At 35.5% G+C, this 15,771-nt stretch overlaps 1 protein-coding gene across 4 annotated transcripts in view; it reads right to left on the bottom strand.

The window, feature by feature from the left end:
• Positions 1-15,771, bottom strand: part of Immp2l (inner mitochondrial membrane peptidase subunit 2) — an 879,462-nt gene that overhangs the window by 226,664 nt on the left and 637,027 nt on the right. For 3 of the 4 annotated variants that reach the window (XM_021179757.1, XM_029484785.1, XM_029484782.1), the window contains exon 6: positions 6,916-7,018. The exons of the other annotated variant lie outside the window; for it this stretch is intronic. In XM_021179757.1, coding sequence (XP_021035416.1) covers positions 6,916-7,018 — 103 coding nt within the window. The remainder of the gene's footprint in view (positions 1-6,915; positions 7,019-15,771) is intronic. 4 annotated transcript variants of the gene reach the window in all.

The raw sequence follows: 15,771 nt of genomic DNA, 5'->3' as shown, positions 1-15,771 counted from the left end.
GATTGTGTCTACCCTTTGAAGCTCTCATTCTTCTAAGATAGGGATATTTTTGGCAATTGTGGGATTTGTTGCCTTTTCTTTCCTGCTCTTTCTGGCATCAGAGTTTGGCTGACTCTTGGCAAAGGTGCCAAACAACAAACTCAGCATGGCCCCTGTTAGCCATGATTTGAATCTCTGCTCTTAAAAATCTTTGGATGTTTTAAACATTTTTCTCCCAAACTTCATCCCAATTCCTTCTTTGTTATATTGTCTGGATAATAACAAATCTCCCTCCCTTCCATCCTTATTCCAGAAAGAATGCTGTTCTGGCTGCCTTGCTCAGAGTCTTTTTATTTTTAATAAAAAGTATATACATGGGAAAAATTACAACAGTCATAACTGGCTAACTTATAAGAATGTCCTCTTCTGAGTTAGAGAAAGCACTGAAGGAGCTGAAGGGGTTTGGAATCCCATAGGAAGAACAATAATATCAACCAACCAGACACTGCAGAGCTCCCAGGGTCTAAACCACCAACCATTGAGTACACATGGAGGGACCCATGGCTCCAGCTGCATATGTAGACGAGGATGGCCTTGTCAGGCATCAGTGTGGGGAGAGGCCCTTGGTTCTGTGAAGGCTCAATGCTTCAGTATAGGGGAATTCAATGGTGGGGAGGTGGGGATGCATGAGTGGGGGAGCACACTCATAGAAGCAGAGGAGCAAGGATGCAGGAAAGGGGATAACATTTGAAATGTAAATAAAGCAAATATCCAATAAAAAATAGAATGTTCTCTTCCCACGTTACCTATATCCTTTACCTACTGGATAAAAGACCATTCTCCTGGTCTATTCTACTGAGAGAACCCACAGATTAAAAAGAACACTAGCAAATGGAAGATGCTTAAAAACTTTGTCCCCATGGCATAAATGAGAGGTTTAGCATGATATAGGAATATGAACTTTATTTCTCTTCTAGCTTCTAAAGTGAAAAACATATTTGAATTTCAATGACTTGAAAAGGAATCTATGAAATTTCAATTGTGGTTTTCTTTACTTCTGTATATATCACTTCTCTTGTACTATCAACCTTTTCTTAATCAATATTTCTAGTGTTCACTTACTGCTAATATTACTACCACCTATTAGGTATTGTCCCTAAAAATGTTCTAGTGGACTAATGCTTTGTTTAGTTTCATAGCAATGAAATAAGAGTTTGGATTGGCTATTTTACAAATGACTTGGGGGGGGGAAAGTATTCTTATTCCTCATAGCTTACAGCTTGTTTTCTCAAACAGAGACATTATATCATAATAATTTCTGCTTCCAAATTGTTCCATTCTGCTAGATGGACCTTGCACACAAATTGTTCACAAGGTGACACTGTGATCACAAACCTAAAAATCAAACTGTGTTTATACATCTTAGAAAGAACGCCTTTGCCTTGCAATGTCTAAAACCAAAGTTTTCTTTTCAAGTCTTTTGATCAATAGAGTCAAAACAAATTATTTATTTTAGACACTAAACTACTCAGTTTTGATTTCTGTGTAGATGTTAGAATTTCTATTATGACATATTCCCTTATAAAGAAAATAACCATGCAGCACAAGATGAAAATATCTCAGAGGCTCATGTCTTACAGCAAGATAAAAATGTTAGAAAAACTTCAAAGGTAGAAAATGTATAAGCTAAATGGAGGCCATCAAAAGGGTCAGAGTTATGTTTTCATGAACAGGAATGAATACTTATGAGGCCAGTTCAAACGTGAGCACCCAAATGCACATTCATAATAAATGAAAGAGAGGTGTCCAGCATGTATTTTAATTGGTGGAAGAGTTCACTGCCTTAAAGTAGTTAAAAACTACTCCTTAAAAGATTCCACCCATGAAGCACATGTACAAACAGCAACAGGTGCCCTACCATTAATCAACAAAGCACAAATAAAACTTGCAGTAAACAGTTACTTCTGGGTGCTGGCAAAGACTTGCTATTTCAGGAAATGTATTAACACCTCTAATAGTAGGAGTTGTCAAAGGGAGGATGCCAATTTTATTGTTAGAGCAGAAGAGTATATTATGAGATATGCTTAGAAAATATTTGAAGCAATCTTAAGCCTATATCTGATATCGTATTTTCAATAAAATAGTCAAATACTCTGAATTTATCCAATTATCATAATTATAAAAGAAATGTATCAAAGTTAATTCTCACACTATAAATCCAAACTGAAACACTAAATGGAGTCCATATGTAAGAAGGTATTTTCTATTATTGTCTTCATTATCCAAAAAATTTAACATAAAGACCATAGTGATACTGTTATCTATAATTAAAAGTTTTCACACTAAAGCACATCTGATATTTTTCCATCTAGTCAGGGTATTGTAAAACAGTATTTTTAGAATAAATAGATAAATTTGACCTTATATGCCATCTACTTTCAATGAGCTCTAAACTAACTTTGAGACAATATATATGTTTATAATTTTAAATATCATAAAATTTTTCAACCACATTAAAGTTTGGGTAATTACAATGGTATACAAAGAATCAAATATTGGCCTAACACTGGAGACAATAAAATATTATATAGTCACTTCTTTATTTTATATTCATTCAATATTATGAATACTGATTGTATAATTAAAAATTTTTTATAAGCATATTTGCATGAACCTAAAATTTACCCTAAGGCTAAATCATGTCATTTAATTATAGTTCTATATAAATTTTCTCAGGTTATTTATTAAAATTTATTTTACGTGAAGATGCTCATTTTATCAATGACTATGTACAATTAATTCAGAGAAGGGGTCTTTGCTTTTTAATCATGTGGAAATATAAAACTGTAAAAGTTGGAGAACTGAGAGTTCATACAGAAGACTAATAACCCTTGTTTGCTTTGTGCCCTGTGTCTGTACAAGAGTATCCTAGTTTCTTTCTTTGGTGCCTTCCTCTAGAAACTGAGTACGCATGTTGGATTAGAAGTTATGTATAATTCCTCTTCTCGCTGAGAATTTTTCTATTGCTTCAGTTTTGTTAAAATCTTTTTATTAATAAGCCATTATTAACCTTTCACTCATAATAGCAGACACATTTTATTCCTGTGTAGTTGCAGTGAAACAAATCAAAGACGCAAATGACCGTGTAAAGATATACACAAGAAATAATAAAATTAGCAAAAAAAAAAAAAAATCAGGATAAGACATTTGTTTTCTTGAGGCTTCTTTGATGGCTTACAGTTTAATGCTTACTTGAGCATAGAAACATCAGGAGAACATTAAGTGGGTATAACCAGAGTCTAGTTATCATCAGCTGAGTACACCTTCTATGGTTGATTATCAATTAGCTACAAATAAAACAAATGAAGCAGATTCTATAACCAGGTGGATTACTATGCAAAAACATAAAGTATGTGAAAAACAGTAACATGCACTGTAAAGGTGAATGGGAGGCAAATAAAGATGAAAAGTTTCAGACCATTCTATAGACAAAGGAAGCATTCCTGACAAGTCTGACTCCTTCAGATAAGTTGTCAATGTCAAGGAATTGAATTAACCAATTCAAGGGGTGGGGGGAATGAATCAAGAATGTATCTGAAAACATGAAATTCACTGGTCCTTTTTATAATATTTAAATATGCTGATGTGTAAGCAAACTTATCCATTGAGAGTTTTATCAGAAAGTGTAATAATTTTCATGACTATATTTCTAAAAGTATAGTACTAAGATTTATTGTTTTAGAATTTAAAAACTGAAATAATTTTCAAATGAATCATGATCAAGGGCTAATAGAAAAGGTATTCCAAAAAAAAAAAAAAAAAACAAAAAAAAAACAAAACTCTACATTCAGGCCAGATGTAGAGGTATGCACCGGGAATTCCAGCTCTTTGGAAGGCAAAGCAGGAGGATTGGGGGTTCAAGTCCAGCTTGGGATACATAGTTATACTCTGTTATAACAGATTAGTCAAGTAATCAAGTAAAATAAATTTCTATATCCAAGCATTATAGCTTAGATTTATGAGGACTATATGGAATGTACTTAACTGTTTAGTGCTTATTTTTCTTTTCCTGAAACTTGAAGGGAACTCACTAGGAAGTTTTCCAATCAAAGATGCTATTGGAGCAGAACTGCAGAGCACATTCTAACAACAAAAAAACAAATATTGAGAAACTTACAACTACACAAATAGGTTAGTATACGATGTGAAGGATGGCTTATTTTTCATTCTAGAGAAGGCATTTCATTTAATTTTGGGAAATAAAAGCAATACTAGTTTCCTAAGTGAAAATAGCTTTATTTCACTCATAAATCAAAAGTAGGTTTGGATAAATACATTCGATCCAACAAAAAAGGGTGCAGGGTAAACAGTAGATTTAAAAATAATTTTGTTTTTACTTAATTATTGAGTCTATTATAACTGACAAATAGAATTCATCTAAAACATTGATATAAACCAAATGGTATTGAGAAATAAATGCAACATATTTGTCAAAGTTTTATGCTATATGCTTTCTTCTTGTAATAAACACATTGAGACTATCCTTCACATGTAGTTCTCTTGCTTTTGACAAGGAGGACACTTCCACATCTGTTATTCTTTTATGGGTGTTTTTATAATAACAGTTTAGTGATTCAAAGCATTGCTATAAGTGTAGGCAGGAAAAGGAGCACACATAAAAGCTATGTAATTCACAGGGCACACTGAAGACACTAGGAAGTTCCCAGCATCCAGCTCACAACTTTATTCTTGTCTCTTCCTTTTATAAAAAATGTATGTAAATGCACAGTTATGTGTGCATATATGTTAATATCCATGTGTGCATTGGTTTGTGCATGTGTACATGTGTAGGTGTGGGTGAGGTTTGGGCAGTGGTTGACATTCAGTGTCTTCTTCAGGCTCTGTCCAGCTTATATTTTTGAGCCAAAGTTCCTTATTGAAAGTGGAGCTCAAAAGTTTATAGATTGCCTGTCTAATGAGTCTTAATGATTATCTTGTCTCTTCCTTTTCAGGGCTGGCACGTTCCACCAGGCCTTGCTTATATATGAGTTCTGTGGGATCAAATTCAGATCACTATGCTTATATCACAAGGGTTTACCAATGAGGAATCTTTCCAGTTCTCCTTTTCTTTCTCCAGTAAGAACACAAAGAAAAATCAAGTGATAGGCAATCATAATAATTATATAAACAACCTTGCTCCAGCTCCAATTTAATAATGATCAAAATAACAAACCCCTCAAACTTTAGGACTTTATTATCAGGAACTACTTAGCAAATACCTGGTAGAAAGTAATTCAATAGATACTTCATTTCAAAATCACTTTAATATAGACTTGGCCAAAACATGGTACATGTACTCTTATTGGTCGAAGAGATCGAGCTATATTCAAGTGATTTACTTTCTTTCATGTTGTTATTTATGTTCTTCAATATAGACAATTATAAGCAGCACAAAAGATTCCCAACATTGCTTTTTTTCCCTTTGTCAGAACTTAGATTATATAATCTTTTTATATAATTATGATTCAAAGGCAAGTATGGACTGTAGGCATTTTTTTAAAACATCATTGGTGTGACTAGAGAAACCAATAGGAATGCTGTGATACAATTTCTCCTATGATTACACTTACTTATTCAGATCCAGCTTTTACACATTTTACCAAAGTTGAGTCCAGGTGGCTATATATTTAGTGGCAATAACACTGGCTCTTTATAATATACGTACAAAATTCCCTTTTAGAGACTACAGCCTTTTAATTTTGAGAAACTATGAGGCTATTTTTTTTATACCAGCATGTATAAGGATGCTAAATAGTTGTGTTGTCTTATACATGTATAATAAATAGAACTTTGGGAAAACAAAATGACCAAAAATAAATTTTTAAACAGAGCAGACAAACAAGAAATCAGCTTCAGTTTCCACTGACTAACAAATCCTTCACTTTCGTAATAAATTACTGTGAAGACTCATAAAGAAGAGAATTTCTATATTCACTCAAAGTGATGAAGATCCATGAAATATCAGGGTAGTCACATATTCTATGGATAAGCATGCAATAGAGTAAGTCTGTATTTCTGCAATAAGTTAAATGCTAACAAAATGTCACTTATGAACAGTACCAGAATGTGCCACCCTCAAGCATGCCACTGACACAAGGATTACTTTCAGCTAAGGGTACTTGAAAAACAGCAGCCATGAGCTGGGCACACTACTCCCCTCTGTCTTGAAAAGAGGAGATTAACACTCTCAGGTGAAAACTGTCCTCACTGTAGCTCAAGTCAAGCAACATTCTTCAACAGAGAATCATAGCAGAGAACATTCAGAAGTCTTGTTAAAATAACTCTGATCTTCCTTCAGCCTCTACATAATGTATCTACTTGCCCCAAATTACCTTTCTTTTTGCAAACTAATACAAAGACGGGTAAGCTTCACCATTTTAAAGGCCTCTGCTTCGTTGTGAGGGCTTCTTTGACACCGAAAACATACTACACGTGCATGTATCATTGTCTGGTAATCTGTTTTACATCAATTTCATTGTCAGACTGAGACACGACCACACAAGAGAAGCAAGGAAACCTACCTCTCCCACACTTACTACTGTGATTTCTAATACTGCTGTATTGAATAAAAGATTTAGAAAACTGGTGTTTATATGTTGTCTTACATTTTTATGGGTTAAATATTAACTGAAAACACAGGTAGATAGCATTACTGTGAAGGAAACAAAGATCTTCCAAGTGGAAAGTCAGTTAAAACACACACACACACACACACACACACACACACACCCTTTGACCACCTAAAGGAATGTACCAACATAACCATTACAAAGTCTCCGGCCAACCTGCGCTGGAAGAAAAGAGCACGCTCTTGGGTAGCACTTGCTCCCACCTTTGAAATGCAACTTTCCCAGAAACAAGGTTTACTCGACTCACCGGTCCAAAAGAATTACTATCAAAACTGTGTCCATGATGATCACCTTCAACCCACATGTGACCGCGGGGGACTTTGACCAACCGGTTTTTGTGTCCAATTGTTCTGCAAAGAAACAGTGAGACCAATGAGGTGAGAGCAGGAAGGGGACTTTACAACTTGGAGACAGAATCAGGAAGGATAGACACCTATTAGGCAGATGAGAGGGTCTAACTCTAAAATGAACCATGGGAAGAAATATGCTGAGAACTTGGTTCAGGTTGACCTCAGTCAACCAGGAACAGACTTCTGGGAGTTTAATAACAGGTGCTTTCTTCCCAATATGTTTATGCCTAGAATACTTTGGAAAAAAGTTTCCCTGTGTGATAGGATCTTTGTTACACAAGGAAGCATAACTGCATTGAAACTCATTTGGGGTAAATGTCTTTTCTTCCAAGAAGACAGGCACACATAATGCTGCACAGATGTACATGAAGACAAAACACCTGCACATATAAAAACAATAAACAAACAAATGAATAAATATTTGAAAACCCAGCATTAGTAGGAAGGAAAGGAATCTTGATGACCTTTGTGGAACCTATTGACACAGTATTAGTTGAAAACCAACCAGGACTACATTTGTCTTAAAAAGCAACTTTTGAACAATTCTGAAGAAGAAGTGTCAATGACAGATGACATAGAGCAGATTTTCATATTCTTTTTTAAAAGGTTTATTTATTTATTTTATGTATATGCGTATACCATCACTATTTTCAGACACACCAGAACAGGGTGTCTGATCCCATTACAGATGGTTGTGAGCCACCATGTGTTGTTGGGAATTAAGCTGAGGACCTCTGGAAGAGCAGTCAGCACTCATAGCCACTGAGCCATTTCTCCAGCCAGATATTCATATTCTTAACACATGAAAGGAAATAGGTAGGAGCAATCTTTCTCACATTGTCAGTGGCCATTAGAAATGATTCAAACTTTTGTTTTAATTCCTTTCTCTCTCTCTCTCTCTCTCTCTCTCTCTCTCTCTTTCTTTTTTTTTTAAATCTACTTTGGGAATGTTTTAAGAGACTAAAATATTCATGCCTGTTGTCTCAGTTCTTCTATTTGAAGAAATTGATTGCTAAAAATTACTAGAAATATAAACAAATGTTTGTTATAAGGGATGCTCAACCCACACTTTTATAGGCCTCACTTCCATATGCAATTTACCCAAATATCTAGTAACAAAGCATTGGCAAGTCAATTATGAAACAGTCAACCAAATAAAAGACAGAGTTAAAATTTCATTCAAACCCCACAAAAATAATTACTATTTTGGGAGCACTTAGCTGTGTATTTCCTTTATTTCCTAAAGCACCCTGGAAAACACTAACTTAAACAAGCTTTTTAATAAAGGTTTTCTGAATGAATGCGTGAAAGAATGAATGAAATTCACTCCGAGAGCCAAAGCTTTCAGAAACTGAGCTTAGCACACTGTTATTGGATATGCAGTCACTCGGAGGCTACTCTGTTAGTTAGCAAGCTGTGTATGCACAGAAGAATGCATTAAAAAGGGGAAGTACACATAAATTGGTGCTATAGAAATTGAAACTATTCATTATCTTGGATGGTTTTTAATTTTCAAGATAATTTCAGTGTTGAATTGCTTTGCTTTAGATCAGTAAGTCATCCATGCAAGGAAGCAATATTGTAGCCATTAGAACCTCACAGTAAGTTAAGGGTTGCTGTTTGTTTTTAATTACTATAGGGAAGGAGGCTTTCAGATTTTTAGAGAAAAGCAAAAACAATTTTAACACATCTTACCCTCATACACTTTGCAATAGAAGTGTTCTTCAATTAAAACCATTCCATTAGTTCTTGACATCACTGCTTTGTAAGCTAGTGTCTAATGACTAATGCTCCCATCAAATGATATTGATGAGGAAAAAAAAACCTTATAGTTAATGGCTGTAAAGGTGTTATCACCTTATATATCCAAATATATGTTCACTGTATTAATCTGAGAATTTAGAATAAATTCTTAGAAGGAAAATACTTAAAAATTTCTTTCACTCAAAATAACCATTTAACAATCACAGAAGTATATGTTTATGAGAAAACATACTATATATTACATTGGGTTAATGTTACCTATGGTTTCAGGCATTTGCTTTAGGTCTTGAGATGTGTTTCCCATGGATTAGTGGTGGGTTTATATGCTCATAGCTTTCCGGGCTATCTCACTGGAGTAAAGAAATGAAGGATCCTCAGAATGAAATAGTCTTATACCTGGTGTCTGAATGGCCTACTTTGGATCTTCTTGTCCTATCTACTTGTCATAACATATACTTTTTTTTTTTCTTTTTAAATTAGGAAAGTGTCCAAGGAAGGAACCAAAATGAGTCTCAAGTCTACAGGATCTTCAATTGCTTAGTAATGACTACCTATTGGGTAGAGGATTCTTTGGACACCAAGAGGCCAAGTTTTGGAAAAGGATGGGCTTGTCACAGTAATTATAGTAAAGTATTCTGGACATTCATAATATCAAGAAGACCCATGGCTGTGAAGATTCTTTGAGACCCACACACACATGAACTATTGGTTCAGTTAAAAAAATGATAAAGTAAATCTAACACAAAATTATATCAGCAATGAAATAGTAGGCCAAACATATTCTTTTAGAAGCTAGAATGATACACAAGTCAGATTGAATTTTAGGGGCTATAAGAATCAAGATTCTTATGAGAAAATTATAGCGCCGTCAATGTAACAGTAAAGGCAGCAGGTCACTTTGTGGTGGCTATCTTAGGTAAGGAACTTAAGCGTGCTTTAGCCCCTTATTTCTTAGCCATTTACAATGCTTTATATTTTCTTTTTTATGCCCACTAGCTTTTGACCTGGGTTCATTGATTTGTTTATTTACTGTCTATCTCTCCATGTTAGAATGTGACCTATGGAAATATGTCTTTCTTATAGAACATCCTTAAAGCACAAATGGCTCAACAAGTATTTGTTAAATAAATGACAAATAGATTTAATACTGATGAAAAATAATGCCCTAAAGGTAGGATAATACTGTGGAAAGCATTCTGATTCTAGAATAGGCTAAGGAAATTCCAACCTTAATTCTATGATTTGCAAGCAAGCTTATCAGTTACAAGTGTTGGCCACCTTTACAATAGCGTGGGCCTATTAACATCCACATTAACTAGGTTAAGATGAAGATTAGCAAAGGACTGTAAACACTGTGAGGGGAACTTTACTGTTCAATTTAATCTGTGGAGGCAGCTTTTCTTGGTTTGGTGTATCTATTTGACACTATCAAATGGATATGATTTGAAACAACTTGATAAAACTCAAAGGGCCAGTTTTTCATTTGCAACACAAGGCAAAGGAGGAGAATAAGAGAGGAAGAACCTAGCACTAAGATTATTAAGCAGACAAATGTAGCATATACTAAACATAGCATATGTAGCACGTACTAAATGTATCATCTTCAGCTTGAGGCTTTTTAAGTAAAGCACTGGGTATGGTTCTAATTACATTTAGAATACAATAAGTGGTGATGATTATTGCCAGAATTTCTTTGTTCATTATTTTCCTTCATTTTATAATTCAGAATGTTCTGAAGCTCACTATTGATTAGTATCAATCTCTTCAAATTACTGGGGATATGCCTCCATCTTTTTTTTTTCCACATTTGTGTTGTGCTTATGACTATTTTTAATGGTAGGGTGACTCGTTTTTCCTATCTTCTTTTTCCCTATAGGGGAACATTAAAACTCATATGTAAAAGGATAATCTATCTGTTTGTACATAGTCAAATATACAGAGAGTATCAGGTAAAGGAATGATCTCTTTGTGGTTTTACCTTCTAGTGTCTTGCATATTTCAATGCTGCTATGCTAATACCTAGTATCTTATACAGATAATGGCCAGGTTTGGGAGAAATATTGTAAGTAGAGAACTCTGGTAAACATGCTACATGGACATATTCTATCTCCTAATCTCTTAGAGTGCATCCAACCTTTAAACTAGTAACCCACAATGGTTTAAAAATATGATGGTAAATTATTGGGCTACTTCCTTTTAGGACTGCCAAAGAAATACAATCCTGCTAATATCATTTCTCTAGAGAAGGAATTTTAAATAGCTTTTTGCTCCCAAACTCGCGTAAAAGACAAGCTAATCCTTTAGCTGATTTAGCAGGTAAGTAAGGTGTCAGCCCATAAGGTTGTAGGTATCTATAGCTTGCAAATATATCTGGTTTTGACAGTCAAAAATGGGTTCTGTGTGGTATTTTTAAGTACCTGTCTAAAAAGAGACATTTTTAGTACTAGCTTTACCAAGACAAGTTACCTAGGCCTCATAAAGGGGATAAAGAATGATTGCCTCCTATTTTATTTGACCTTGAAAACAATGTGTTTAAGTCACTGGATCTTTGAAGTTCCATCAGTTGAACACTAAAGTACTGTCTATGTAATTCCTAGAGCTATGAGAAGGTAAGTGTTTATTAAATGTTTCTCTCCAGGTCTTTCTCTTGTGCATATGTACTCTTTCCCCTTCTCTCTGTAATTTGTATTAATAATTCACAACTCAATAGGGACATCATTTTAAAACCATTTTATTGAATTTTCTACATGTACAAAGCAGTGATGACCTGTGAGGCTGACTGCTCCCTCAAACCCAAACCGCTGCATTTCTGTTTTCTTAAGGGAAGCTTGTAATCAGTGATTCACTATGGCCTCTGCTTCAGTTCCTGCCTTGAGCCCCACTGCCAACTCTGCCTCTACCCCTGTCCCTCCATTCCTTCCAGATGCAAACTGTCCTCAATGATGGGCTGTCACTTATAAGTGTATCCTTTCCTCCCCAAGCTGTTTTTCAATGGTGTTATACAAGAACAACAGAAAAGCAGACTAATACAGCAAATAGGAATAGGTATGTATTTATATGGAAATATATTTATATTCTTGTAGATACAAAAATTCAGGAGTGAAATTTCTGTAAATAAATGTAATATTTAATTTTGAAAAAAGAATTGTCTTAGTTATAGTATTGACATGCAAAAGGAAATATGTGGTTGACATAAAATTTTGCTAAGATTTTCTAATTGACTTAGTGAAAAATAGAGATGTTTGTCTTTGATTATTTTTAGCTAATTAAAAAGCAAAAGGCATGAAAGAATAAGATGTTATCAACTATTATCAGTAATCATAATAAAGTGATCTGATGTAATTAAAGAGCAATATCCTATTGAAAAGAAACTATCTTATAGAATATAGAATTGTCATAACTTGTACAGCCAATATGGAATCAATATGGGAGTTCTTCAGAAAATTGGGAATCATTTTACTTCAAGACCCAGATATGCCACTTTTAGGCAGATATACACAAAGAATGCTCTATCCAATTACAAGGACACTTTTTCAACTATGTTCATATCAGCTTTATTCATAATAGCTAGAAATTGGAAACAACCTAGATGTTCCTCAACCAGAGAAAAGATAAAGGAAATGTGGCACATTTAAACATTGAAATACTACTTAGCAGTTTTAAAAAAATGACATCATGAATTTTGCCGGCGAATGAATGGAACTAGAAAATATTATTCTGAGTGAGAAAACCTAGGCCCAGGAAGACAAACATGGTGTATATGCACTTATAGGTAGATATTAACTGTTAAGTAAATGACAATCATTCTACAATACACAGAGTGAGGGAGGCTTTTCCAATGAAGGAGCTAGAGAAAGTACCCAAGGAGCTAAAGAGGTCTGCAACCCTGTAGGAGGAACAACAATATGAACTAACCAGTACCCCCAGAACTTATGTCTCTAGCTGCATATGTAGCAGAGGATGGCCTAGTTGGCTATCAATGGGAGGAGAGGCCCTAGGTCTTGCAAAGATCATATGCCCCAGTACATGGGAATGCCAGGGCCAAGGAAGTGGGACTGGGTGGGTTGGGCAGCAGGGTAGGGGGAGTGTATAGGAGGCTTTGGGGATAGCATTTGAAATGTAAATGAAGAAAATACCTAATAAATAAAAGAAAAAAAAAAAAAGAAGGGCTCTAGTGGGGACACAGATATATTCCTGGGAAAGAGAAATAGAAAAGACTTGTAGGTAGTCTAAGGTCAGGTGGGGATGGGAATAGAATGAATCAGGTTGGGGGAGGGATAGAAGGACAAAGGATGGGGAGAGACAATTGGAATTGAAGGGAATCTGGGAGGAGGTGATGTGGCAATCTAGTACAGTAGAAACTTCCAGGATTCTACAAGAGTGACCCTAGTACTGGAGCATATGGAGCCTGAACCAGACATTTCCTGTAACTAGGCTATCTGTAGTGGTAGAACTGGGACACCAACCCAGCCATGAAACTTTTGAACTACAGTCCTGCCTACAAGATGTGCGGGACAATGGTGGCACAGAAGTTGTGGAAGTGGCCAACAAATGACTTGTCTAATTTGAGGCCCATACCATAAGAGGTTACCCATGCCAGACACTGCCTGGATGACAGGGATTCTGAGTCCACACAAGCCCAGAGACATGTGGCAGAATCAAACATGACAGCCAACAGAATCAACTAATCAGGGCTCATGGGGGCTCACAGAAACTGAAGCCACTTATAGTGCACGCACGAGTCTGTGTTAGGTCCTCTACATATGTCAGGGTTGTTAGTTTGGTGATCGAGAGGCACTCAGGAAGGTGGGAGTTGGGTAGGTCTCTGTCATTTCTGCCTGTTCTTGGGACCCTTCCCTGCTACTGGGATTCCTCACCTAGCTTTGATGTAAGGGTTTGCAGCATGCCTTAGTGTTATCTTGTATCATGTTTGATTGATGTCCCTGGGAGGCTTATTCTTCTTGTGGGAACATTGGGTGGGTTTAGTCAATCTGAGGAAGAAGTGAGTTGGGAGAGGGGGGATAGGAGGAGTTGAGTGGAGAGAGGGGAATTTACAGTCAGATATATTGTTGAGAGAATAAAAAACATTATAAAAAGAATATAGAATTAGCATGCTGTTTTATGCAAAGGCTAATTAGGAGAAAAATATATAAGCGGAGTAGAAATATTGATGATGATGATGATAATAATAATAATAATAATATAGCAGTAAGTCAGAACATAGTAGCTATATTAATATTGGGCCAAATGAGAGCACAATGCCAAGATGAGACCTGAGTTTCTACTGGCTTTAAGCACAAAAGATTATAGTGTATATTTTATCATACAAAGGAGTTTTAAGGAGGAAAGTAAGCCTAAAAGCCTTTGATGAGTCTGGTTAAATTATGATTCTTAAGACATATGATCAGAGGATTCTAAAAATTCCTAAGAACTTTTGGCTGTCACAACATGGCAAGTCATCTTTCTACTCTGAATACTCATTCTCAATCCCAACCCTAAACTCTGTTTATTGTCTGCTTTGTCACAAAAGCAGTTTTGTTACTGACACAGTAGGACTCACATGCCTTCCCTTGTTGCATGAATTAAAAGTGACACACAAATTAATGCCTATGAGTTTAGGTAAATAATGCAACTCTATTCCAAGGAAGCTGGACTGCCTATAGCTACAGGTGATTGCATTTCTTTGGATCACAGGTCTAAATACCCTAGAAGTGATCCAATAACCCCCTTTTGTACAGATTAAGATGTGAAGGTCAGAGATATAAAGTGGTGGCATCTAGCTAATTAGTAGCAAGGCACAGATTACAGAAAGTATAGTCCATAATTTTCTTTCCACTGAAGTGTGCATCAGGACTACTCAAGATTCAAAGAAGAGGTCTTAATGTCTATTCACTAGAGAAAAGAAGAAATATTTTCTTCACAGATACTAGGCTGTTGCTAGGTGATTAGAGCAAACTCATACCTTAAAGTAGCAGAAATAATAAAGTACTTTCAAATGCAACACAAATGCTCTTAATGCAGCTAAAAACGATTTTAATAATGAAAATCCATGATGAATTTTTTCTAAATTTAGATTATAGAAGCATAAATGAGACAATTTGAGAATAAACATGTGGCTATCCATGAAATGACTACAAATTATTAGTATCAGATTCTATAGAGGCCCTACCAGGTCATAGGTGAAACCCGTACTCGGACCGTGGTTCCACTGAACAATGCAGGTGTGTTCGTTTTCTTTGGGGGATATGAGTCAACATTTACTGAATGACTACTATGTGAGTTTACACAGACAATGTAGGTGATGGTACAAGAAACACTATGATCTGGTTCTTTTGATAAAGCACAACAAAAAAAAAAAAACCAACAAAAAATTAATGCAAGAGGCTGGCTAGCTAGAGAGACAGCTCTGTGGTTAAAAGCACTGCCAGGGGTTGTTTCTCAGAACCCACATAGACACGCTCAGTCATCTATACCTAAATTTCTAGGGGAGCCAGTGTTCTCTTCCAGCCTTTGTGAGCACAGAATGTACATATACATAGAGACAGACAAATCACATATACCTAGTATAAAAATAAGTAAATATTTTTAAAAATTAAAGTAAAAGAAAGAAAAATGATCAATGTAATAAGTACAAAGACAGCTTAAAGTGCCATAATAAAATTCAGTAATCAATCAATCAATAGCAATTAAGCATTGATAGCTGAACAAATGTTTAAAAAATTCAGTAATCAATCAATCAATTAGTAACAATTAAGCATTGGTAGCTGAACAAATGTTTAAAAGGTGATATTGTTTAAGGCTATCATAGAAGGAAATGCATTATGGATATCTGAATCAAGATATGTATTACTGACTGATGTGAACAGAATAAAATGGTAATATGAAATTTAAACCTTGACCACAGGCCTCATCCGGCTGGATCAGCGCCAGGGTAGCGGGAGCGCAGGGTTGCCTGACACCTGCCAGCTACCCACGACCCCCGCCGCAGG

Source organism: Mus caroli, chromosome 12 (genome assembly GCF_900094665.2).
Source record: "Mus caroli chromosome 12, CAROLI_EIJ_v1.1, whole genome shotgun sequence".
In the NCBI taxonomy this organism is placed as follows: Eukaryota; Metazoa; Chordata; class Mammalia; order Rodentia; family Muridae; genus Mus; species Mus caroli.
This window is presented reverse-complemented; position numbering and strand designations above follow the sequence as displayed.